This window comes from Sus scrofa, chromosome 15, assembly GCF_054392235.1.
Source record: "Sus scrofa isolate SSC_HxYL_T2T_F1_AM1 chromosome 15, Sscrofa_HxYL_maternal_Yorkshire_Landrace_v2.0, whole genome shotgun sequence".
In the NCBI taxonomy this organism is placed as follows: Eukaryota; Metazoa; Chordata; class Mammalia; order Artiodactyla; family Suidae; genus Sus; species Sus scrofa.
In genome coordinates, this window is record NC_139397.1 from 101,369,054 (window position 1) to 101,392,905 (window position 23,852).

Below are 23,852 nucleotides of genomic sequence, written 5' to 3' on the forward strand. Positions count from 1 at the left end.
ATATATATGTATATCTTATTGTGGTTACAGTTATTACAATTAAATACCTTTATCACATTCTCACATCTGAGACAGAAGAGGGCCAATGAAGTATAGACCTAATAAATTCCTTGCTTCATGATTTTCCAAGGACACTTAGGTTAAATAGGGAACAAGAAACGTAGATAAAAGCTACAAGTCCAGGAATTAATCTGCGGAGAATTTACGTGGCTGTTAGAAGAAATCTATACACATACACACATACTTATGAAATTTATTTATATTCCTATTGATTTATCCCAAAAGTAAACAGAAAATAGTCTTCCCAGAAGGTAAATTCTTTGAGCATGATTTTCTTTTCAAAAAGCATCCTTAAACATATGTTACTAACTTCTTGTTCCCTTCCTACCTGAACAAGTTATCTCATTTTTCCTTTTAGGAAGAGAAACAAATAAACTGTGACGTGACAGACAGCTCTGGCATAGTAAAACTTGACTGCAGGGTTGGTTATATATATGTAGATCATCTATCAAGGGTAAGCATTTAGCATTTGTGGTTTTTGTTACTGACATGAATATGAAATATTTTGTTTTCCTTGTGTTTGTGCTGCATACAAATAATGTAATTATTACTGTTGTTATTATTATTGACTATGGGCAACTAATGAAGTGAAATAAAACCAAAACTAACTGAGCTTGAGATCTTTGAAATTTTGCCTATATTCTTGGCAATGTACACTGTTTGAAAAGAAAGAAAAAGAAGGGGCACATGTTTATGTCAGGACGGGCATGTGCATTGTGTCAATCAGAATTCCGCTCCCTGGTCTCACCCTTCCCCAACACTCCCCCACCCCACCCCAGGTGGTCCTATCTGCCAGGCATGTTACCTCTGCTATACAAAAAGGTGTTTCTGGCAAGAGTCCTCACTCAAGTTGTTAAAGCATCTCTAATTTTGTCAGTCTGGACCTGCCTGTCTGTACATTCAGAGAAGGCTTTGTCTCTGAATGTCACTTGTGGAAACGCTGATGCTTTCAAATTGCCTCACACCTCACACTGGCTCTCTGTCTGAGTAAGGGATAGCCTGTGCTTCTAGAGCATTGTCTCAAATCTGCATTTCACTGAACATAAACAATAAGAAAAAGTAAAATTCAGATTATAAAAAAAAAAAGCTTGTATTATTTTTTAAATGAGTATTCCCTGTCTGTTTTTCAGGTAGATGTTAGCTTTCTCCTGGATGCCAGCTCACTCAGCACAGTAGAGGAGGACCTCAACATCACAGTGCATGCTGCCTGGTACATTTCATTGTGAAAAACAATTCTGCTAAAGGAAATGAACCCCTGACTTTTTCAGGGGTGGGGTGACCTGAGGGGAACCACGTAACTGTGTATCATTGTACGCAGGAAAAAACTTCCCTTATGTGACCTGTTAGGACAAACAAACAGAAAACCCCTCTAACATAGCGTAGTATAGCATAGAAGGAAATAGCAGTGTAAATAATGAGAGTGGATTTCTGCCAACTCTGACACAAACATTTCTTGCTACTGCTTCCACTTTTATTCCTGCTCCACATAGCATATTCTAAACCAACCTTCAAGTATGTTAGGTATGCATGGGTGTAATTAGTTCTCTCTGAAGAGGATCTATGTACTGACTGGATTCGAAGAGACTGTTTCTCTTTGCTTCTGCAGCGAAAATGAAGGGGAAAAAGGTGGGCTGAAGCATAACCACGTGACTTTAACCGTGCCTCTCAAGTATGAAGTCATGCTGACCGTTCATGGGTGAGTAGATATGGAGGCCTCCTGTAAGGCTCTGAGCTGATTTTAAATTCTGTTGCTTCTTAAACTACTGGTCAATAACATATTCAAAGTTTATGGTTTAAGAAAAAGTCACTTGTTCTTTCTGGCTCTTAACGATTATCTCGGGGTTGCAGTCCATTGCTTAGCTGTTCATATCTTAATCCACTCTATAGTCATCACAGAGACCACCTCAAACTCATGCCCAGATGGAGGAGATTTCTTACTGGAAGAGCCCAGTAAACCTCTAGCAGGCCATGCCTGACCTTTCAGAGACATGCTGCACAGGCCAGGGGCCCAAGTGACAGGATGTAGTCTGCATGGTTCATGCTCAGTGACAGGGCAGGTGTGAAGTTCAGAGAAGTGTAAGCTTGGCCAGATCACAGTTCTCAGAATATGAATCTAGCTGCATGGCAAATGAATCACAAGAGACAGAGAGCCTGCTGCAAGGTGTCCCTTTTCCACTCTTTCTATCCATGAATTACAGCATTCCTTTCCCCAGAGCCAGCATTCACGGATTCCTCACAATTTTAGAAATTGTTTGAATGGACCCTCCTCTGATTCAGAAAGGAGATGTGAGGAGAAAGAATTAAAGGAGTGTTAAATCACCTTTAGTTATTTTATTGAAAGTGGAGCCTATTAATCTTTGTTTAAAATCACATTTTTGTAGTAATAGAAGATAAGAGATACAGAACAAATAGACAGATGAGCTTTTCTAGTTGCTCTCAATATAAATTACCCCCAGTCATTCTTAACGACCCATGATGATGGCATATAGTTATATAAAGATAAAATAGTGTCTGAAAATGAAGCAACTCAGTCTCAAGTTTGTGGGATAAAAAAAGCAGGGGAAAAGGGAAGCCATTCAAGGAAGAGCAGTGGGAAGCAAAGAAAAGCCAATGGCAGTTTTCCTGGTTTTGAATGTTTATCTTGCTTCACCTCCTTGATTTTCTTATGATGGGTATATCCTCCTGGCTTTCCATTATCCACATCTTATTCTGGGCAAAAAATGCTCTGCAACTATTCAGCTGCTTATATCTAGAGCATTTGGATATTTCTCTTTTCTTTCCTGTGTAAAAGAGCCTCTAACATATTACCTCATATTAGCTTCAAATATGAGCAATTTATGGAGTCAGGATTTCCCTAGGAAAAAATATTTCTTAAAGTTCATTACTGACATACATATGTCTAAATATAGGTAAAAGAATAACAACCTTGTATTCTAACAAAATAGTGCCCTACTTATTGCTGTTTGAATTGTTCCCCAGACTTGAGCTTCATCACAAGTAGCCAGCAGGAATTGGGGGATGGTAAGCAATTACTCAGAAATCCGTAAGGGAGATTAAAGCATAGGAGGATATTGGAGCTCTAGGGAAAAGCTAAGAATTTATCTCATATCACTCATGTTTGCATGAATCACTAGGGCTGAGAGATAAGGAAGGGTCAGTAGAGTGAGGCAGGCAGTGTTGGGAAAGCAAGCAAAGGATACTGGTGGAAAGAGATACTGTCGCCCAAGTCAGCACGTGACTGTCTAATTTCACTACATTTTCACTAAAATCATTATATTTACCTAGAAACCAAAAGTATTCCATGGTACTTAGAGGTACCTGTAGTCTAAATGATGGCATATTTTAGATGTAGGTTATATTTAGACTATAGGGAAAGACTGTTTGTAATATGTAATCAAATAAGACAGTTAAATTAAATCTGAATTTGTTTCTGCCAGGTTTGTAAACCCAACTTCATTTGTGTATGGATCAAAGGAGGAAAATGAGCCCGAAACATGCATGGCAGAAAAACTGAACTTCACTTTCCACGTAAGAAAAATTGATACTCGTAACAAAGTGATGCCCCAGAGGACATCATATCCCTGTGTGTGTGTGTGATGTCCCTCAGCTTCAGGAGACCACAGCTGGCTGAAGATCAGGTGCCTTTTGGTACTCACGCCGTTGCCTTCTTGGCCCCTGCTCCTTCTTTCCCATTTGTTTTATACCTCTTACTGAAGCCCATCTCCTTATAGCACAGGTAGGAATAAGCAAGCAGGAACAGAGGTAATGGCTGAAACAGGCAACGTTATGGGAGGAACTGAATCCACTAGAAGCAGAAATCATACAGAAATCAGAGTAGGTCAAGGAAGGGCATCTTTGAGTGCAAACCAGTGAAATCTCTACTTGGTTCAAGCTCTTCCCAAGGCTTAGCCTTACTAAATAAAGGAAGTTTTTACCTCTGCATCACCGTTGAAGGCCCTCTTGATCAGCCTTTCAGGCCAATCATATGTGATCCGTGATGAGTGGTGCATCATTTATTTAAAAATCTTTTTAAAGAATACTATCACCATCCAGAGTATTAACATACTAATAAAGAGCTAAATTCTGTTTTTTACTGTCAAACTGAAATTTTTGTAATATCATGGATATTGATAATGAGTGAATCATTGGAGATTAGGTCCACAAAAGTATTTTCTGAACCAAAAGCACTGCTCACTCATTCTTAGAGCTGTGTAACAATCTACAGAATGTACATCTGGATTAGGTACGTTATGATATTTTATAAGGTGATGCCTTTCATAATACATATCAGAATCACTTGAGGTGCTGCATCTAAAATGCTAACTCCTGGGCCTTGCCTCAGATCTGTGGAAAAATGATAACCTTGGAATTCTGGAGTCTGTACTCAAGTTGAAAAAATGTAGCCTTCTACTTTGGAGTTCCAAGAACATGCTTTTATCACAGCCCAGTAGGGGTTTGTGCTCTGATAAACAGAAACTGAGGTGGACTCTAGAAGGCCTATTTATTAATTTATAATTAATAGTTAAGTATTATCTAGTTAAATTACAATGCAGTGACAGGGTCTGGAGATTGTTTAAGTCTATAGGCTTGGCGAGTTGTCCAAGTGTGAAGATATTTTTGGAGGTCTAATAGTTATTAGGAGAAGAGTTCCCATTGTAGCTCAGTGGGTTAAGAACTCTACGTAGTCTCTGTGAGGATATAGGTTCGACCCCTGGCCTTGCTCACTGGGTGAAGGATTTGGCTTTGTCACAAGCTGCATCATAGACTGCAGATGTGACTTGGATCTAATGTTACTGTGGCTGTGGCGTTGGCCTCAGATTTACCCCCTTCATATGCTGAAATCCCCAGATTTATCAACAATAATGAAATATCATCCCTTTACACATTATTATTAAAAATCTGGTTCTGGTGGGTTTTTTTTTTCCCCCTTTGGCTTTTTAGGGACACACCCATGGCATATGGAAGTTCCAAGGCTAGGGGTCCAATCAGAGCCACAGCTTCTAGCCTGTGCCACAGCGACAGCCACACCAGATCCTTAACCTACTGAGCAAGTCCAGGGATCAAACCCACATCATCCTGGATACTAGTCGGGTTCATTACCACTGAGCCATGATGGGAACTTCCAAAAACCTGTTTTATTTTTTCTGAAACTCAGTTACCTACCCTTTTCTGATTTTCTGAGTGTATTAGCATTATAATTATCCTGAATTAAGTAGATTCTTATTCACTTACTGCTGAATTCTCAGAGTGATTTTGTGAAAATGACAAAGAATTTAGAATTAGAATACCTGAGTTTTGAATACCATTTCTTGTCTCTTTTTACCTTTCCACTTGGGTACCACATTAACAATTCTTACCATTTTCCTGAGTTGGCAAATAATAAAATGTCAGCCCATCTCATGGGATAATTATAAGGATACTCAATCATGATTTTTTAGATACATAATGTGCCATACCAATGTACAGTTGGCCCTTGAACAAAACAGGTTTGAACTGTATGGGTCTACTTACATTTTTTTCAGTAGTTAATACTACAATGCTACACAAATCACCATTGGTTGAATCTGTGAATATAGAGGAACCGTCAATACAGAAGGCCAACTTAGTTATACTCTGATTTTCAGCTGCTCAGAGGATGAGTGACCCTAACCCTCAAGTTGTTCAGGGGTCAACTGTATATTATTGATGTCTTTTTCTTCAGACTATTTCTACAATAAACCAACAGTGTAGACATTATGGTCTAATCAACAGCAAAAGTTGAGGGCTAGGAATAATGACTAGCTATATTATTAACAGTTTAAAGTTAACTATGGATATTCTGTCTCCCTTTTCCATGAAGCTGTCAACACAAACCTCCACATTATAAATGTTGCATGAAACACATGGGTTCACCTAAAAAACTTGTTAGTATCTGCACTTTTATAAAAAGTATTTTTTGTGTATTTAAAATTTATTTCTTCTTATCAGGTTATCAACACTGGCCAAAGCATGGCTCCAAACGTTAGTGTGGAAATAATGATACCAAATTCTTTTATCCCTCAAACTGATAAGCTGTTCAACATTTTGGATGTCCAGGTAAAAAAAAAAAAAAATGTGATTCTTCCTTTTTTCTAAGTAATATTGCTAAAATGGAGATTCGTGTTAACTTGTTTCAGTCACACAGTCTAAGCTATAAAGTCACCGTGCATTTACTGTGTGCACTTTGAATATTGCATAAGAACTGTAGGATATTTGCAGGTGACTTACACAGTGACAGAACTGTGCTCTATTACATTTCCTTCGTGATAGTGACCTGCAGAAGTCATTTAATTGGTAGCATTGTCCATAAAGCTTGAGACCACTGTTGAAAAATTAGTATTTCAGCCTTTTATTAATAAATATTCAAATCACTACTTAAGGATCAAATTCCTGTGTTGATGATTCTATCAGAATTGCTTTGCTCTCCCAATTTCAAGACAAGCAATTGATGGATAAACCTACTCAGTAGATTTGATATGTGATCCTTACAAATATTACTTGAATTCCAGGTTTAGATGGTATGACATGCTGTTACAACATATTGTTGTGTGTCTAAAGCCAAAGAAATGTTTAATTTTATATTAATGTTCAAATGTCCATTTTTCACACTGTCCTAGTTTCTGTAAGGTTAAGGCCATTGATCAGTTTAGGACCTATATCCAACCCTCTGAAATTTCACTGGGTTTCTGTTGAGTTTTTGCTACAAAGATTTACTCTCTCCCAAATAAATCTGTCAGAAAATATTTTCATACAATTTTAGAAGTACTTAATGTATTTCAGAAAAGGTAAGGTTTACAAGGTAAATTTTAAAGCCACATAGCTTTTGTTGTTCTTTCCAATACTGGATGATGAGATTTTTCTACTTTTGTAGACTACTACTGGAGAATGCCATTTTAAGAATTATCAGACGAAGTGTGCATCAGAGCAGCAAAAAGGCGCAATGGAGACCCTTAAAGATGTAGTCAACTTTTTGTCAAAGACTGATAAGAGGCTGCTCGTAAGTTTCAGTTTTTCAAATATAGAATGAAACACTTAAAAAACAAGAACCAGGGGATTTGAACTGTTAATTGTAGGAGAGAAACCAGGTCAGGTAATATTTGTATGTAGGAGGAACAGACAAGATTGGAGACTTGACATAGACTCAGGGTTAAATATATACTACACAGTTTCTTTATCTAACAAGGGCCCAATTCATGGCAACCAGACATTGTACCAGATCCTTTAGGAGGCTAAGATGCTGTCCTCAGCCGAGCAGACTTTGTGGCATGAGGTTAGTTTTCACTCTTTCCATTTTAGTGAATTTTGGTGGCATGGGGGAAACAAGGGAGCCCTTCAAATGATCCAAGTTTTACAGTGAACATAGAAGATGTAACTTAGCAAGACTCTGATTGGTTGTCTTTTTCTGTCCCAGAAGATTAAGTTCATAAGGATAATGACACCACATGAGCAAGTTAAAATACTTTGTTTTTGTATAATTTATTAAATATTTGTTTTGTTTAATGAGATAATTTTTTAAATGCATCTATGAAAGCAGATCTTTAGTTCCATGTTTACAGCAAGATAATATATACAAATGCCACTAATGGGAGCAGATCTTGAGTTCCACATAAACTATTTTAACCATATTTTTTAAAAATTGTTGAAACTTTAATGTAGCTCTTTTGAATTCTTTCCCAGTACTGCATAAAAGCTGATCCACATTGTTTAAATTTCTCATGCAATTTCGGGAAAATGGAAAGTGGAAAAGAAGCCAGTGTTCACATTCAGTTGGAAGGCCGACCATCCATTTTAGAAATGGTAAGTTTATGATACAGTGACCACTCGTGGATAAAATTTCATTTAGAATCTACAAACTCAGCCATCTTATACAGATATGGTGGTATGGAAGGAGGCATTCAACAAATTAAGAATTTATGGATGAAAGTAAATCTGGAGGGCAACTCTAAAACTGCATTTATTACTTCACATTGCATTGTCTAAATGATATGGCTTTAGTAATTAAACAGATAACTAAAATAGCCTAATTTAAGAAGTTTATATTAGCACATCCAAGTATTAATGAACCTTGATTGAATCAAAGAAATTGGCTGCCTTAACATTTCATATATCCTTCAAGTTCTTTCCAAATTACTTTATGCTTAAAAACCTATTGTATTTAATATACATTTACTTATATTTACAAAAATGTTTTCCATGTCATACTACAACATCAAAATTTATCAACAATAAAACACACACAAGAACAAAATGCACTTTTAAGAAGATGAACTTTGAAAAGTTGAATTCATAAATAAACACATGTTGGATTTCTTCCTAGAAAGGAGTATGCATATTTATGAGAAGTACTTTGATGGGTATTCTGTTCAATTTCCTTTTCTGATAAATATGGATATTATCTCTTTTGCAGAGGTGTTAAGATTAGATGATTTTTGTAAAGCACTTAATAGCACATGACACATAATAAGACAAAGGAAATGATAGCTATTATGTTCTGTCAAGAGGAAGATGCACTAGCCATGAGCTACGGTGGAGGTCACAGATGTGGCTCAGATCTGGCATTCCTATAGCATGGTGTTGGCAGGCAGCTGCAGCTTCAATTCCACCCCTAGCCTGGGAACTTCAATATGCCATGACTATGGCATTAAAAACCAAAAAAAAAAAAAAAAAAAAAGAGGAATATGCACCAGACAGGGAAATAAGAGTTATGTGTTTTAGTCCAAGTTATTTGAACTTTTGCAGACTGCCTTCATACACTTGAGGATCAGGTTTCTCAACAGTAACCACTAATAGCATTCTGGACCAGATAATTCTTTGCTGTCAAGGCCTGTCTTATGTATTGTAGGATACTTATCAGTATAGCTGGCCTCTACTCAACTAGATGTTAGTAAGCCTCTCCTCCCAAGTTCTATCACTGAAGAATGTCTCCAGACATAACTGACTCTTCTCCAGGAGACAAAGTCATCTCTGTTGAAGCACTGGTCTAGAAAAAGTATATGTAATTTATTTTCAGTCCTAAAATTCTACATGTTCTGTCTAAAATTTAAATAACCTTTACACAATGGCTTTAACTTTTGTGGGTCACAGACCTCTTTAAGAACTAAAGAATATATTCTCATCTACTCTAATAAATGCATGTGCAAAAAAAAAAATCTCAATTTTGAATTTCAAAGGTCCTTTGAATCTGTGGATCCTGTCCATAGATGCCTAAGCTCTGTGGATTCTGGGTTATAAAGTCCCCGTATTAGATAGCTCTGAGTTCATCCACTGATTATATTTTTGGATGCTATAAATGTTTGTACCAGATTTTTTCATTATATTTGGTATACTATCTATATTTGATCAGAGCAGCAAGATGACAATGCTATTGAAAAAGAAGCCCAATAAAATAAATTTGAGGACACATTTATCAGGTAAAGGAAGTCTTCTTTGGGAATGAAAATTTAATATCTAAAATAAAAATACACTGGTAACTATAATATTTAAATATTAAATAGTATAAATATTTAAATCAAATTCTCTGCACAGTATCTATGTTTAATAAAATGATTTCAACAAAATGATGCCATATAAATTAATACCAAGGCCATGCCTTTGAAGTCAAAGGAAGCATTGTGTTGCAATTACCTACACATGGTGAAATAAATTGAAGATAAATTGTGCAGACCTTTAGCTAGAAATAGTTTCTCCTGTTCCTTACCTGCCATAATTGGTCTTCAAGAAATAAAACTATGAATTAGGCTACAGTGTGATCTTTTTTTTTTCTTTTTATTTTACAGGATGAGACGAGAGCACTGAAGTTTGAAATAAGAGCAACAGCTTTTCCAGAGCCAAATCCAAAAGTTATTGAACTTAACAAGGATGAGAATGTTGCACATGTAAGATTACTTTTTTAACTGAAACATTAAGATTGTAGGGAAAAAATAGTGCTAGGGTGTTTAGTCAAGAAAATCACGGAGAGCCTGAAATGCTTAACCGGGGCTTGGCATTTTCCACACCTTGCCATTTCTCTGCAGGAGGCTCTTTCAGGAGGTGATTTTGGTAGGAAGCATCAAGGATATAGCCTGTTACACTCCTGGTTTCTGCCAAACAAGAGAACCAGTCTTTCCTATGGTTTTTTTAGACCAGCAGGAGAACTATTGGGGATGGTAGAGGGACTTCAAAGGAAATAGAAGCATGTTTTCCAAGTGGTGGGCTTTGTTTTTATTTTTAAATAAATTTTATTAAAGTATGGTTTACTTAGAAAGTTGTGTTAGTCTCAGATGTACAGCAAAGTCAGTCAGTAGTACAGATACATATATCCATGCTTTTTCAGATTCTTTTTCCATACAGATTGTTAGTGTTGAGTAGATTACCCTGTGTTATACCATAGATCCTTGTTACCATCTATCTATTTTGATTAATTTATGTAGGTTCTACTTGAAGGACTACATCATCAAAGACCCAAACGCAGTTTCACTATAGCGATTATTTTAAGTAGCTTGCTACTTGGACTTATTTTACTTTTATTGATTTCATACGTTATGTGGAAGGTAAGCCTTTAATAATTACTAATGTTAAACCACTGAAAATGATTTTGTCAAAGCCAGTTAGTGATGCCCACATTAGATTTAAGCATTTAAGTATTTTTTTAATATTTTAAGTATTTTTTAATATTTAACTCTTTAAATTTTAAGTGGACATATAGTCCTGATCTTTTCTCCTAACTTCTGTACCAAAGTCTTTCTAGAAAAATATGGCATCTTAGAGGTAATTTATTTCAACAAACATTCAGACTATAACATTAGATTTGAAAAAGTCTTGCTATAGAAGCATTTGAAAAACACTGCCCATTATGTTGAAATTTTATGTCAATTTTGGAGAGAGTGTGTGAATCACTAAGTCCTACAGTAACAACAAAACAATACTCTTTAACCCAGTATTTCCAACTAATTTTTACTGCCTACAACTGGTGTTGACTGTAGTATGTTTATAAACTATACACTAGTGATTATGCAATGCTATTTTCAGGCTGGCTTCTTCAAAAGACAGTACAAATCTATCCTACAAGAAGAAAACAGAAGAGACAGTTGGAGTTATATTAACAGTAAGAGTGATAAAGATGACTGAAGACTTCTTTCAAATTGAGAGAATTAATAACAGACTCAGGTTATACTAAAATTTTAGATATTGTTTACAAGCAACCATGAATTTTTCTCAGACTTCTATGTACATTTTTTACTCATAACTTTGTGATATACTATGTCTTAATGCAAATGAAAAATCCAAGCAATGATTAGTCTTTAAGAGAAAATAACTGCAAAGGTAATATTTTAATATATCCAAAGATGATCTTTCAGCTCTGAAATGGGTAGGAAAAAAAACACTAAAGCATTCAGTTTATTCAAGATAAGTAATCCCTTGAAGGTATCTTGAAATGAAAGAGCATCTGAATTAAAATTATGTTGAGGAAACAAACAACTCAACTGGAGATGACTTGAAGTATCAGTTCTTTAAAAGAAGCATTATTTACCTTATGTGCTTGCTACAGTAAAATAAATTCCACTGAATAGGTAATGACTCATTTCTAATAGATCTTTGAGATTTGTTTGGAATATGTTCTCTAGAAATAACAGTTTTTTCAAAGAGCTGTTTCCAAATTTTCTAGTAACTAGAAGAGAGCTATCATCATTTTAAAGCAGATTTTATCTTTAAAGGTGTTGATTTGTAATATATTTCCTAGGGGCCTTGATAAACATCAACCATTTATTCAGCAGTCTATAAATATTACTGGACCTGATTAGCAAACTTCAGACTATTTATACACTGGTTTGAGCTTAATGGGGTGACTTATAGATAATTACTGTTTATATAGCCATGATTTTTCTTTCTGTATATAAATATACATATGTTTTTCCAAAAAAACTGTTTATATAGGTATAAATCCACTAGTCCTTCTAGAACACCATTTTTTCAAGGGAAGGTTACTGAAGAGTAAATGTTAAAAATCCATCTTTAGTCACATTTTTTGTTTATAAAAACAACAGTCCTTAAGAATTCTAATTTATATTCTAACACAGATTGAATGTTGCACTTCAGCTGATATTTGAAAGATAAATACACTGATATATATAAAATGTGAAAACTGTACCTTACTAAAGATTTTTAACAATCCGAGCCCTGCAGAGACGATATTGTGAGCCAATATTTCACACAAATTAGAAACTGTTTAAAATGCCGACTGTCAAGCAAATAGACAAATTCTTATTTGGATGTTCCTCTTTTCTCCTCAAATATAAGTATAAAACATGTTTTCACCAGGAATATAAGAACATTCTCTTCTGAATGGAAATAGAGAAACAAAATTCACAAAATTAACTGTAAACTGAAAAATAGAGATTTAGCTTGTATCTAATGAAAATATGACATCAAAATGTCCATTTTTTTTAGTGATAAGTGAAATATTTTTTGTTGATGTTAGTTTTTTTTATAATGAAGTAGTTTCTTTCTGGATCTAAAATAATTTATCTTTAAATGCCTTCTCACTTGCAAATACAGTCAAATTTTGTAATATCTATTCATGCATATGAACTAAAGGCTGATCATTATGGAATATAATTTCATCTGATTTGCCCCTATATCTGTCTTTATATGATGGTTGCAGCCAGATTTTCAAAATCCATTAAGGGAAGTGACCAAATAGAAAAGTTAGAGGGCAGTCTTTACTACTATGGAGAAGGATTTCTTTATACAAGGTCCCTGCCAACAGTTGTCTTCCTCAGACTGCTTAATTCCTATAACCTATCCATTCCCAATGTGGTGGCTGGAGAATGAGAAATGCACAGAAATTTATGAAGGTGTTTGAGCAGCAAAATGCAATTACAATGAGCATGAATAGTCCTTAACTTGGTGTGTACCAATAGAAATTAAATTGTAAAGAACTCTTTTTTGAGAAAAAGATATTTTTGGGTGTTTTTACTATGGGGAAAAAAAAAAAAAAACAAGTAGTTCTTTCACGAAAATGCCTAGGATCACTGGTGGAAAATAAAATCCAAATTTAGAATTGCTTTCTCAAGGATGATCCCTGAAAAAATTTTAATTTCGTTCTTTCCTATTAGAAATAATAGCATTTTAGGTAGTACTGCATATATTGAAAGCAGTGTGCTATGATTACATTTTCAGGAACAAGAACACAGCTCCCTTTTGGGCCAGATTCAGACCAGATATTTTGCATATTTTAAGATTATGTATATTATGAATCTCAAAACTCTCAGAGACTGCTACAGAATTTTAAGTTGTGGTACTGTAAAATTACCCGTCTTTTTCCTTTTGTTTTTGGCAAGTAGTCTAGGTATTAGAAAGATTTTGAGAAAAATAGTACTATGTCTGTACTAAAAAACATTTAGGTCATCTCTGAGCTGTGCAATTTTGAAATTCAGTCTCGCTGGATTAGGTGCCTCATCAGGATATCAGGACGTTCTTATGTGAACTCTGTGGTCTGTTTGCAAGAGCTACAGGAAATTTAACACTGAACTAATGGACTCAAATCCAGAAAAAAAAAGAATCCAAATCATTTCACTGTTCAATTATGTAGGTTAAATATTGCTATATCATGTTTACATTTCAAGTATTTTAAATGCTTACCTTCCATTCCACTAAATACCATCCAAAAGCAGAATTTAATTTTTTTATGTTTTTTTAAAAACCTGGAAGCTAATTTTTAGTAACATCAAAAATAGCAAGTTTAAAATTCTTTGAGATTTTTTCCTTAGCAAAATATCTGTTTAAAACATGACAATATCCCTTATATTAAAATTCTACATATTCCTCTTATAAACAATTACAGGTTACTTTGGAATCATTCATTTCTTCTATCCTTCCTCCATAAAGATTGATAAGTCTTGGGTGTACTCTGTAAAGAATATAGTAATACACATGACATTATTTTATCGACCTATCATTCCGTTATCTTTTACACATAAAACCTATTGAATATGGTACATAATATCAAATACAAATCTAATGACAGCCAACAAACATACATTCATTGCAGAGGAGCCAGGTAGAAAAAAATGCAGGGCCTGATAAATCAGCAGTAATTACTGTGAAGCCCAGCTAATTGTACCTATAGAAAGCTCCCATCCAGCAGGCTTCTCAGGGAGCCCTTGCACACTTCTACTGCCTGAGTCAGAATACTGACCAATCATGAGTCTGCATGTTCCCAAGCCTGTTTATAACTAGTTGCCCTTGTTAATAAATAATATGTAAAACTGTTCTTGTGTAAAGTATGCTTTGTAAAGACTTTATAAAAGCAAACTGCTAAACACCAAGTGTTTTAGTGTTTGTTGTGAGCAAAAGGAAATTTTAAAAGATTGGGGGATTAAATTGTAACCATCTGTTACTGAGACAGCTTCACAAGGTTTAAGATCTTAATTCATTTTAAAAACTTCAGAATGGAAATTGTGGATACACATTGTCTGTATATTTTATGAAGAACTGTAATTCAGAACGCCAATGTAGAGACTCATAAGTGGTTCTATGTAACAACTGGTGAGTAAATACAAAGTTATACTTTATCAAAATTATACATTCATCTTTTTATGCTTCCCTGATTTACCAGTTTAAAAAAATTAGCCAACCATCTGTTTTGATAGTTATAATAAGGTGGCTTCCACTATAAGTTTTGTGTCTACCGGTAGATATATAAGGTGGTGAAATAATTAGACTTACCTAACATGAACCTCAGATGCAACTTCCATTAAATCACCGTCTACATTCCAAGGGAAACTGTTTCCTGAAGTAGTTTCATATGGTCCATCCTCTTCCTCTGGATTGTGTCCACTGATGTTACTCCTTGGGTGAACTTTTACTTCTTCAACAGTGTAAGTTTCAACAAATGGAAAATTGAACTAAAAAAAACAGAAGAAATAAATGCAAGTAATCTCAGTAATTGCTTTATCCCTAACAGTAATGCAAATTAGGAAAGTTCACTCTGATCTCACTTGCTAGTAAATATCAATGTGCACACTGATGTTTTTATAGCTTTGAAACTAATTAGTTCCAAATTCTTTGGAAGAAGGAGCCCCTTTTAGATCTAGCTCATTTAGATCTAGCAGCTGAAAAACATGTTTTATGATAAATATTATATGCTATGAAATTGCATACAATAATTTCCAATTAAAGACAAAATCTTTTACACTGGTCTGTTGATATAGAAGATTTATATAATCCGCTGACTTGATTATTGTCAACTAGTTTAGCTGATGTAAAGCAAACACTAGAATAAATTTCACATTTGGGATTTAATTAGGAAGAACTAAATTTATGAATGTGAAAAGAAAAAGTCCATCCACTATGATTTTTACAGGTATTTGCCTACCTCATCCTTGTTTTGAAGATGGGCACAAGTTGCAAAAAAATTGTGTTTGTTTACCAACCACTAAAGAATTGTGCAAAGTAACCTTCAAATTTCAATTTTTTGTATTTGCCTAAGGAAACTATGGTGAAAAATATGTATTCTCTGAAATAACCAAGAAAAGATAAACAATTTTTAGTAGAAATGTACAACTACTCATTTATTTCAGTTTCCAGACAAATGGCATGAGGTTTATTCCAAATATATTATCTCCATGTTTCTCCTCTTCTTTTCCATTAAGACATCGATTAAGACCAGAATTTTAAAAGTGACAGATAACTTATATTTTCCCCATTACCCTTATTTTACATAGGTAGAAAACCAAGGTCCAGCTGTTTTTACGGTTAATACTGAATGAGGCACTGGGTTTCATGGTGGATTATACTGGGTTACCTGATAGCACCAGCTATCCTGAGTACAGAGTTGGCAGGCCCCGAGCAAGGCTCTCTCTGAAGCTGCCCAACAGTCACTCCATAAGAATCTCCATATTGGGTGTAAGGCCTTGAGGCTACCCTTCACACTGTGCACTTGTAAAATTTTCAAAAAATTTCATTTGAAAAATAATGCGTTTTAAATGAGTGAGTGATCACTGGCTGTTATGGGTTAAATTATGTTCGAAAAAGATCTCTAGAAGTCCTACCTCTCACTACATGTGAGTGTCACCTCATTTGGAAATAGGGCCTTGGCTGAGGTATCAAGGTAAGATGAGGTTATTATGGTAAGCCCTAATCCAAAATGACTGATGCCCTTATAAGAGAGGAGAATGCCATGTGAAGACACTCAAGGACTTGTGATAGAGCATGATGGAGGATAATGTGAGAAAAAGAATGTGTGTGTGTGTATATGTGTGACTGGGTCACTTTGCTGTATCATAGAAAATTAATAGAAAACTGTAAACCACCTATAATGGAAAAAATAAAAATCATTCTAAAAAATGGAGACTGTGATGCAATTCAGGGTCAGAGACTAAAGCGATGCAGCTGAAGCCAAGGGACATCAGGAAGTGTTGGCCAGCACCAGGAATTCTGTTATCTTACACCATCAGTTTTCCCATGCACACTTGACAAAATGAAGCTCCATCCATCCACCCACACATATTCATTACATACAAAGCCACAGATGTTGTAAGATGGGACTTGAGGAAAGCCAAGAGCTTGATATCACATGTGAGGAAGAGAGGTAAACAAAGTTGTGATACATCTAAGTGCCATGATGATGTAAGCACAGAGAAATGAGAAGAGGCAAACAGGCTCAGGACAGTGGGTGAGCTGTCCTCTTAAGCTGAATCTTAAACTGCACAGAAGAATTAGACTGGAGGCAAAGAAAAAAGTGCTGGAGAGAGGAAACTTCGTTTTCAAGAGTACAGAGATATGTCATGATCAAGCATAATATGATGTTAATGCACAGGACTGGAATTTGGGCATTTACTTTTCAGAATACATAAGTGCCTATATTGGATTTAAAAACGTAGACATATGTAGTGTGATGGGCTGAACTGTGGTCCCTCTCGCCAATTTATATGCTGCAGTTCTAATTCCCTGTACCTGAGAATGAAACCACACTTGGAGATAAAGTCTTTGCAAGGGTGATTAAGTTAAGTGAGGTTTTTTAGGGTAGGCCCTAATCCAATATTACTGGCGTTCTTATAAGAGGAGGAAACTGGAACACACACAGAGACCCCGGGAATATACATGCAAAGAGAAAAGACCAAATGAGGACATAGCCAGAAGGCAGCCATCTGTAAGCTGAGCAGAGAGGCCTTGGGAGAAACCAAACCTACCAAATCTGTCTCAGACTTCTAGCTTCCATAACTGTGAAAAAAAAAAAAATTCTATTGCTTAAGCCACCAAGTTTGTGGTATTTGTTATGCCAATCCTAGAGAACTGACACAATGACCAAAACAGGAAATCTGGTGGAGGATGGCAAGAGGTAAGGCTCTAACACAGGCAAGGGCTAGACTACAAAGGACCAGATGCATTCCACACTGAGGAAATTAGATGTTGCCTTGATAACAATGAGAAAGACTTGAAAAATTAAGAAGATTGATTAGGTATGTGTTTTAGGAAAATCCCTCCAGAAGGAAACAGAAACAAGACCAGAAAAAAAGGAAGACCAGGAGATGGCTACTGTAAGCAAGAAGGGAATAGGGTTTGAATTAACTGGTAGACTAGGTGTGAAGAATGAGGGAGGGAGAGGGCTCCAGAGTAACTCCAGGATGGGTAAAGAGTGACACCATTGCTCTGTGTAGGGAAGCACAGAAGGAACATCATCAGGGGAAAAGGTGACAAGATAAGCAGTGGACATGCTGAACTCAAGATCTGTGTGGGCACACAGGAAGGCACAGTGGTCTTGCAGAGAAGAGAGAGCCTTTGGTAGTGTGCAAAGTTCAGAGAGTGGTTCAAGCCATGGGAGGCAATGAGATCACCCAGGGAAAGGTATCATGAGAAGATAAAGCTGCAAACAAATCCCTGGGGAAGCACTAACATTTAAGGGTTCTAAACCCTCTACTAAAAAAATGATGGTCAAAGAGAATGCAGAAATGTATGAATAGAGAAAGCAAAGACCAGCTAAGGATGGAACTGAAAGGACTTGAAGAGTAATTTTTACCTTCCATCCATTTTACACAGAGATGGGGAAGGCAAGATGAGTCACCTACAAATGATGGTTTTCAGTATGTTCTACAGTTGTTCATATATATGAACATTCAGTTCAACCTGGTAAAGATGATGGGGAGACCTAGATTGTTGCTCTTCTTAGGCTGCAGTGCTGCATTTCCCTCTGGGTACCAGAACTGCTCTTTAGACATTAGATTATATCATCATACATTTAGCTGGTCTTTACAGTATTACATAATGTATTTAACTTTACATTTTTAACATGTCATCATGAAGGACACAGACACATGTATTTGTGTATACATATGTCTATAATTTTTTAACAAACATATCTAATATTGCTTGAAAGTAGTCACTTTGAGAATCAATCCAATTATTTTAATATACAAAATTATACAAAACGTTTTAAAATTTCTTTGCAAAAAATTACAGAGTAATAGCATGGACTTGAATTATGGAAAGACCTAAGTCAATCAGTTAAGCCTGATGAACCACACACAAACACAAATACACACACACACACACACAAACATAGAGGTAATAGCTTTGTTTTTTGGGGTTTTTTTAAACAAAAAGCAAGATATGACTGGTTGAGCATATGAAAAAAAATGTTATATCTTGCATAACCTGGTCTCCTTTTGAAAAAAACAATTATTTTCCCAAGATATTCATGTCTTTGTCTTGCTTTTTATAGTAAGCAGCTATTTTTAAAATCAGAAGAAAGCTATTTTCATATTGAAAAAAAAAGATATTTATAAAAATTACCTAAGATATTTGCCCCTTTAAGCAATTCCAAAAGAGAATTTCCCTAAATAATTTGGGCAAACATACCTCTCTAAAATAAATATACAGCTTCTCAGGGTAAGGGCCTTGAGGTTACTACTCCTTTAAGTTCTCATATTCATTTAATAGAAAAAGATTAGGAAATGTTTATATCAAGGTAATGACATCTCGTGGAACACAGAATTTGGAGCACTTTGTATGTTACCATTTTGTTTCTATTTTCTGATGTAGAAAAAAAAACCACTGTACATGTACTGCTTTCTGATTAAGAAAAATAAAGTTGCAAACAAAACTAATTAACATTTGAAAAGGCACACATTCCTTTAAAAATCAATAAATCACTGTATTACTTAAGCTCACAACCTACATTATTTATGCTTTTATCTATAGGCTCCTTTGAGATTTCTATTTAAGGAACATAGGAGGATATCTACTTCTTTATGTTCTGACTTCCTAAACATTTCATTCAGTTGGTTGATCAATAGAAACTGATCAAATAGTGTTGTAGACAGGAGAGAACTGAGACTTCATGAGGACTGCCTTGAGAAAGTTTAAAGTTACAATGAGGTAAAAACTGAGACCTTTATAATGGATAACTGTGTAAGCACAATACAGCTGCTGGTCACTGGCTGGATTTGCTCTCCTCCCACCACCTGTTCTCCCCCAAATACATCCAGGCACAGTTTTATACCTTTAAGAAGGTATGAGACAACAGGGTTTTACAAGCATACTATGTACTTCAAGACTCATAATTTCAGAAATTCACATATTTCTGGATCAGCTCCCTAATAACTGGCTCAAAATATCTGCCAAAAGAATACGGCTTATAATAGTTACTGCTTCTCTTTAAAATAAATCCCCTAAGTGGAAATATAATTGTATCGATCTCCACAAATTCCACCACACCTTCTAAGTTTAAAATAAAATAATGTCTGATAAAAGTGGTGTATTTGAAAATATATTCCAGGAGTTCCTGTCATGGCTCAGGAAAAAGGAATCTTACTAGCATCTATGAGGATGCAGATTCAATCCCTAGCCTTGGTCAGTGGGTTAGGATCCGGAGTTGCTGTGAACTGTAGTGTAGGTCACAGACGCATCTCTGATCCCGCGTTTCTGTAACCAGCAGCTACAGCTCCAATTCAACCCCCAGCTTGGGAACTTCCATATGCTACAGGTGCAGCCCTAAAAAAAAGAAAAGAAAATATATTCCTACAAACCTGTTCCAATCAATATTAAGCAGGCAGATCTAAACCAAATATTAGGAAAATCCAGAGGTCATAACTTTAGACCAGAGGTTTGCTGCCATAAAATCAAGAAGGCTAAAGATTTCAGATTCCACTACTTTTCATTCTGAAGACCAACCAAGTAACTTTATCCTGAATTTACTTCTCATTTCAATGTAACACTACATGTTCTATTTTCTCTTTGCACACACATACATAAAATGTATGTAACTTCCAACCCATAATTCAAAAATGGCCAATCTATATTAATACTGGTGGATACTTTTCAAAATTTGAAGAAAACATAGAAAAAAAATAAAGATTAATGCATTCAGAAGAAAATAAAGCCTTCTTACAAGGCAGGACTTGTCAGCTCTGCCAGCTTCTCTCTCCCCATGATTAATTGCTTTGCACACAAGTAACACAAATGATTTACTACTGTACCTGATTTTTAACACTTGTATATCTTTTCAGGTGTTTTATAAATTCTGGCCGAGAAGTGTTTCGTGCAATTATAAGAGCCATACTTCCATTATTTAATCTGAAATTAAATATTTGTATTGAACATTAAGAAGTTTCATAGGAGATTGCATCAGAAATTACTCTCTTTTCATTCTTTCTAACACATACAGTTTTACTAGAAGTTTTAAGCATGCTAGATAAATCATCATCACATTAAATTTACCTAAAATTCTTAAATCATACCTTGCTGTGTTATTTTTTAACTGACACGGCCTTTCAAATTAGTTTTATTAAACAGCTGACTTCCTGCTCAGCAAGCTCTGACATTAAGGGCTTTTTAAAAAATGAATCAGCATGAATCCTATTCACATATCAAGACATAATTTGAAATCCAATGTATTTACTTAGGGATTATAAATGTGAAATCATGAATTTTTTTTAAAGATTCTTGTAAAATAGTTAATAAATACAAATGGTTTAACAACTAGTTCAACACTCTTTAAAATCTACAGTGTGGTTTAGATATTTATTTATGGGCAGGTCTAGTGACATAGGAAACCAGATAAATCAAAGTGGCCCTTGGATGGGTGAACTGGAGTGAACAAATGCTACCACACATGTTCAGTTAAATGACTGCACATTTTAATCTTGCATAACCGTTCAGTTCAATCTAAGAGACTGCAAATTTAGAGGTGTGATTTAGTGCAAAAAAGCCACTCACAGATGCGTCTAGTTTCAGAAGGCAGTTTGCAGAAATACGTGCAAATGACTTCTAGGCTCAATTTCAGTGCAAATATAAAGTTATTCCAAGAACAACAACAATGACATAAAAAAGAGCACTTTAAATCACATGGAAGGTCAGGTGAGAGCTGTAAGGGGCTTTGGAGGTTAACCAGTCATTCACTCAATTTATGTAAAAGAAAAAGAAGCCCCCAAGACTAAGTAATTGTTTCAAAGACAGAGAAAAACAAAATGATCACTGGAACCAGAACTCTTAATGCAAGGTTCAGTGTTCCTTTTACCCATCATGCCACCTCTTCCCAACTGGAAATAAATAGTTATGGAACATTTATGTCTTACCTGTCCTTGACTGTTTTGTCAGTTACTTAACTTTTACTGGTAAACATGAGAAGCATTTCATATGTCTACCTTTCAGTACTTAGTAATTGGAACACACGCTAGCTATGTGCCTGGCATTGTTCTAAATATTTTTCATGTATAAATGCATTTTATCTTAGAAAAACTCGAACAGAAAAATATTAGTTCTGATCAGCAATTTGCTCAGAGGTATGTGAAGTAACTAATACTTTCTTGTGAAAAAAATAAAGCTGAAAGCTGAAACTCCTGTACCATTTTCCTGAATTATTCAAAAGACAAATTTATGAATATCTTGGTCACCTGGGCTCACTCCTTTGCAAAACCAGCATGTTTGATTACAATCCACAGAAGAAGGTTTTTTTGTGTTTTTTGTTTTGTTTTGTTTTTTGCTTTTTGGGGCCGCACCTGTGCCATACGGAAGTTCCCAAGCTAGGGATCAAATCAGAGCTGCAGCTGCCAGCCTATGCCACAGCAACATGGGATCCAAGCCATATCTGTGACCTACTCCACAGCTCATGGCAATGCTGGATCCTCGACCCACTGAGCGAGGTCAGGGACTGACTAGTATCCATACTCATGGATACTCGTTGGATTCATTTCCACTGCACCACAATAGGAACTTCCATAATCCACAGAAGAAATCATCCTTCTCTGAAAAGTTCATCAATGCTGATTAAACCCAGAGAGTAAGCAGCAGATGCCAGGCCAGCTGCAAAATGTCTGGAGCAGCTTTTAAGGAGGCATGAGTCCACTGCTCCCAGGAGAGCAAGATCACCTCCTGTGAAGGTCTTTGAGCAAATATGAGGGTCAGAGTTAGCACGAGGTTAGAGCAGCACTGCATCAAGTCCTGGAGACCATGGCCCTAGTCAGCTAGCCAGGTCTTCCCTTTTCATGGGGGCAACTACATTAGGATTTCTGAGGGTATGGGGAGGAGGCAATCAGGCTCCATTTCTAAATCACACAAGCTTCAAAATGCTCCTTTCAAGCATCAGCATTGGAGATAATTAGTGAGGACCCTGACATTTGATTTTCAGTTTCTCTTCTTCTCTAACTTTGGGTATTTCCCTCTTTCTTACCTTCATATCAATTGCCAAGGAAAACATTTGAAATTGGTTCCTATGCCAATTGTTAATACTTCTGGTTAAATAATATGTGGGGGAATTGAAACTAATCATGAAATCATGTTATATGACATGAAAATCATAACATGAAGATCATGTTATAAATCATAACATGAAAATCATGTTATAAAGTGCCAGAGTATGTACATAAGCCATTCTTTGATTCCATTTCTGGGGACAATCTAGATGTGATGATACTATACACCATTTAAGACCCCTTCCTCTATGCTCTATAGGAATGTGAGAGAAGTATTTTCAGCCCAATAACAGACAACTACATGAAAAGGATGTGAGAGCAATGGAATACCTGAAGCTTGTGGATAAAATGATACATAAAATATCTCATGAAAATGTGGGCAGTAGTTCATATGCACCACTATTCACACTAAAATAAAATGTTTCCTCTGATTAAAGGCAACACACACACACAATCTTCATGCTATGGATGGTTATATCTGCACTAAAACTGGAAGAAGAAACCCCCTAAGAAACAACAGAATTAAACATAATGTTCTCAGTGACTGCTAAATAAACATAATAAAGCAATCAAAGTTGACATAAAATAACACAATAAAATCATGTCAATAAAACTTCAGTCATACTAAAAATTCTGAGTAACTTTCTGATAATTTTTCCAGTATAACAGTTGTCTAAGCCTACTCTGATGAAAAATCCTTTACAGTTGCTAATATTATACAGTCAAAGAGAGACTACCTCTTGATAATAATCTAGACAGCCAAGAGTTAGCAGGGTATTCTGATAGATAAATTTGGTTTATAGAGAAGTATCAAAGATTCGATAAAAATTCTTACTAACCTGGTATTAGGTGCCAAGCCTCTAGGTGCCACTGAACATAGGCACGGAATTGCCATAATGCTGACATTCAAGAACCGACCCTGGATCATTTGCCACTTATCATTATAGTCTAAAGGCAATGGAAGGGATCAGTTACATTCCCTCACCAGAGCAAAAATATCAATAGAGCCTGGCTCAGTTCCCAAGGAGATAATTTCAGACTCACCAGATTTGGGAGATCCCTCTGCCCTAAGAGAAAACAAAACAAAGAAACAAAAACACATCA

The 23,852-nt window shown here is 35.6% G+C and overlaps 2 protein-coding genes across 8 annotated transcripts in view; one reads left to right on the plus strand and one right to left on the minus strand.

Annotated features, from left to right (window-relative positions):
• The window catches only part of ITGA4 (integrin subunit alpha 4), a 253,762-nt gene extending 239,126 nt beyond the window's left edge, over positions 1 to 14,636 (plus strand). For both annotated transcript variants that reach the window (XM_085000022.1, XM_085000021.1), the window contains 10 exons: positions 419 to 514; positions 1,191 to 1,270; positions 1,667 to 1,756; positions 3,498 to 3,588; positions 6,028 to 6,135; positions 6,950 to 7,075; positions 7,756 to 7,875; positions 9,855 to 9,953; positions 10,488 to 10,607; positions 11,086 to 14,636. In XM_085000022.1, coding sequence (XP_084856148.1) covers positions 419 to 514; positions 1,191 to 1,270; positions 1,667 to 1,756; positions 3,498 to 3,588; positions 6,028 to 6,135; positions 6,950 to 7,075; positions 7,756 to 7,875; positions 9,855 to 9,953; positions 10,488 to 10,607; positions 11,086 to 11,184 — 1,029 coding nt within the window. In that variant the 3' untranslated portion in view covers positions 11,185 to 14,636. The remainder of the gene's footprint in view (positions 1 to 418; positions 515 to 1,190; positions 1,271 to 1,666; positions 1,757 to 3,497; positions 3,589 to 6,027; positions 6,136 to 6,949; positions 7,076 to 7,755; positions 7,876 to 9,854; positions 9,954 to 10,487; positions 10,608 to 11,085) is intronic.
• Positions 10,261 to 23,852, minus strand: part of CERKL (ceramide kinase like) — a 133,874-nt gene continuing 120,282 nt past the window's right edge. For 4 of the 6 annotated variants that reach the window (XM_085000023.1, XM_021075444.2, XM_021075443.2 and 1 more), the window contains 5 exons: positions 23,793 to 23,815; positions 23,588 to 23,696; positions 20,535 to 20,631; positions 14,785 to 14,963; positions 11,373 to 13,966 (listed from right to left, as the gene is read on the minus strand). In XM_085000023.1, the coding sequence (XP_084856149.1) occupies positions 13,885 to 13,966; positions 14,785 to 14,963; positions 20,535 to 20,631; positions 23,588 to 23,696; positions 23,793 to 23,815 (490 nt within the window). In that variant the 3' untranslated portion in view covers positions 11,373 to 13,884. Of the gene's footprint in view, positions 13,967 to 14,784; positions 14,964 to 20,534; positions 20,632 to 23,587; positions 23,697 to 23,792; positions 23,816 to 23,852 lie in introns of all 6 variants that reach the window. The other 2 variants (XR_014829867.1, XR_014829866.1) reach the window with 1 other exon arrangement.